This window comes from Echinops telfairi, unplaced genomic scaffold (genome assembly GCF_000313985.2).
Source record: "Echinops telfairi isolate 266 unplaced genomic scaffold, ASM31398v2 ScPeMD7_9;HRSCAF=40, whole genome shotgun sequence".
Taxonomy (NCBI): domain Eukaryota; kingdom Metazoa; phylum Chordata; class Mammalia; order Afrosoricida; family Tenrecidae; genus Echinops; species Echinops telfairi.
In genome coordinates this window covers 73,836,060-73,837,525 of record NW_022103906.1, presented here as the reverse complement: position 1 = coordinate 73,837,525, position 1,466 = coordinate 73,836,060, and the positions used below count along the sequence as shown (strand labels likewise).

Here is a 1,466-nt window from a genome sequence, read left to right as displayed (position 1 = left end):
AAGTAGGTAAATATCTTAGAAACTAAACAGAATGAGGGGAAAACAGCACAAGAGTTTTTAAAAAGATTAGATTAAGAACAACAGTGATGTCACTGTTCTTAGTCAAAGGAGGGGTGAGCCATTTGTTCCTGTAATGGTTTAACTCACTAATGTTAGCACAATAGTGAGTTCACATGAATGCAGGATATGATAGCTCCTTAAACCTTGGACCTCCCCATCGGAACGGAATGGAAAAGACCCTTTTTGCTTTTGTTTGGGCTAAGATATAAAAAAATGTGCCTCCATTACACAAAGCATCTTCAGTGCCTATGCAAAGGCACAATGGGCTCGACGCAGAAAGGTAACCGGCAGCCAGAGAACACTGGATTGGAGGTCCCAGGAGATCCCGTGTTGTCCGAGAAGTCAAGAACCCTTAACTCTGGGGGATCTCATGTAACTCATTTCTCAACTCTTGCTATTTTTTCTTAGTGCTTAGTGATGTTTGGGATACAATGATTTTACTTAACACATACTTGCTTTTACATCCAGAGCTTTGTTACTGATGAAGCTATCTGTCCATAAAATACACGCCTATAAAAACTTTCGACCTCACTGGGGTAAGGAGACATGCTACTCATATTCAAAATCTTGTTTCATTTCAACAAAACACTGTACTCAACCATATGCACATATAAAAAAGTCGTTTTCAAAGGGACAACATGCACTATGAGAATCTGGAAAACTCTTTAAGAGACGTTTGTTGGGTAAGTAAACTGATCTTCTACAAAATGTGGGTTCAACTCGTTGACCCGAGGGCTCTTCTGCCTTGACTGTGGAGGGGGAAAACAGACTTTTGGGCACACAATTTGTTATTTTGCATTTCCTGGTTTGCTTTCCATTTTTAAGCTGAAGGACATCCTGTCGGGTATGAGGACGACCTAAATTTTGGATAACGCAGCTGTTCCCACAGATGCGTACAAGAAACCTCGATGAAATAATTTGCAATGGGAAACGTTAAAATCCAAAATATATTGAGCCATATACTATACAGTATGTTATACTAATCCTAACATACTATTATCAATATAGCATACTGTGGTGACGAATAATGTCTGAGTCAGAGAACAGCTGTTTTAAAGAAAACTGATGGGGCAACTAGGACCAATTTGGGGGAGGACATCAAAGCCACCCGAGGATACTGATAAAATGAAGCTTTGCTGAGTCCGGGGTGAGCCTGAGCCACTCTGGAGACGGCTACGTACAGTGTCAGGACTTTAACCTGTAAGGGTTCTTCCCTGGGCCCCAATCCACTGTAGATCGGATCCAGAAAGCTACGGCTATTCTGAACTCAAGGATCGAAGGAAAGAACTAAATCATTGTCCTTACTTTGAACACTGGAGGCAGGACGAAGAGAGGGCAATCTGGTCTAGCCACAGGCGTTAGGCAGTGGCTGCCTCTGGCATGACTTCAGCTGTCGTCCCAAACGG

The 1,466-nt window shown here is 42.2% G+C and overlaps 1 protein-coding gene across 1 annotated transcript in view; it reads right to left on the bottom strand.

The window, feature by feature from the left end:
* Positions 1–725: 725 nt before the first annotated feature.
* LOC101659661 (histone PARylation factor 1) overlaps positions 726–1,466 on the bottom strand; it is a 19,706-nt gene continuing 18,965 nt past the window's right edge. Inside the window, exon 8 of the mRNA XM_013005181.2 lies at positions 726–809. Within this exon, the coding sequence (XP_012860635.1) occupies positions 726–809 (84 nt within the window). The remainder of the gene's footprint in view (positions 810–1,466) is intronic.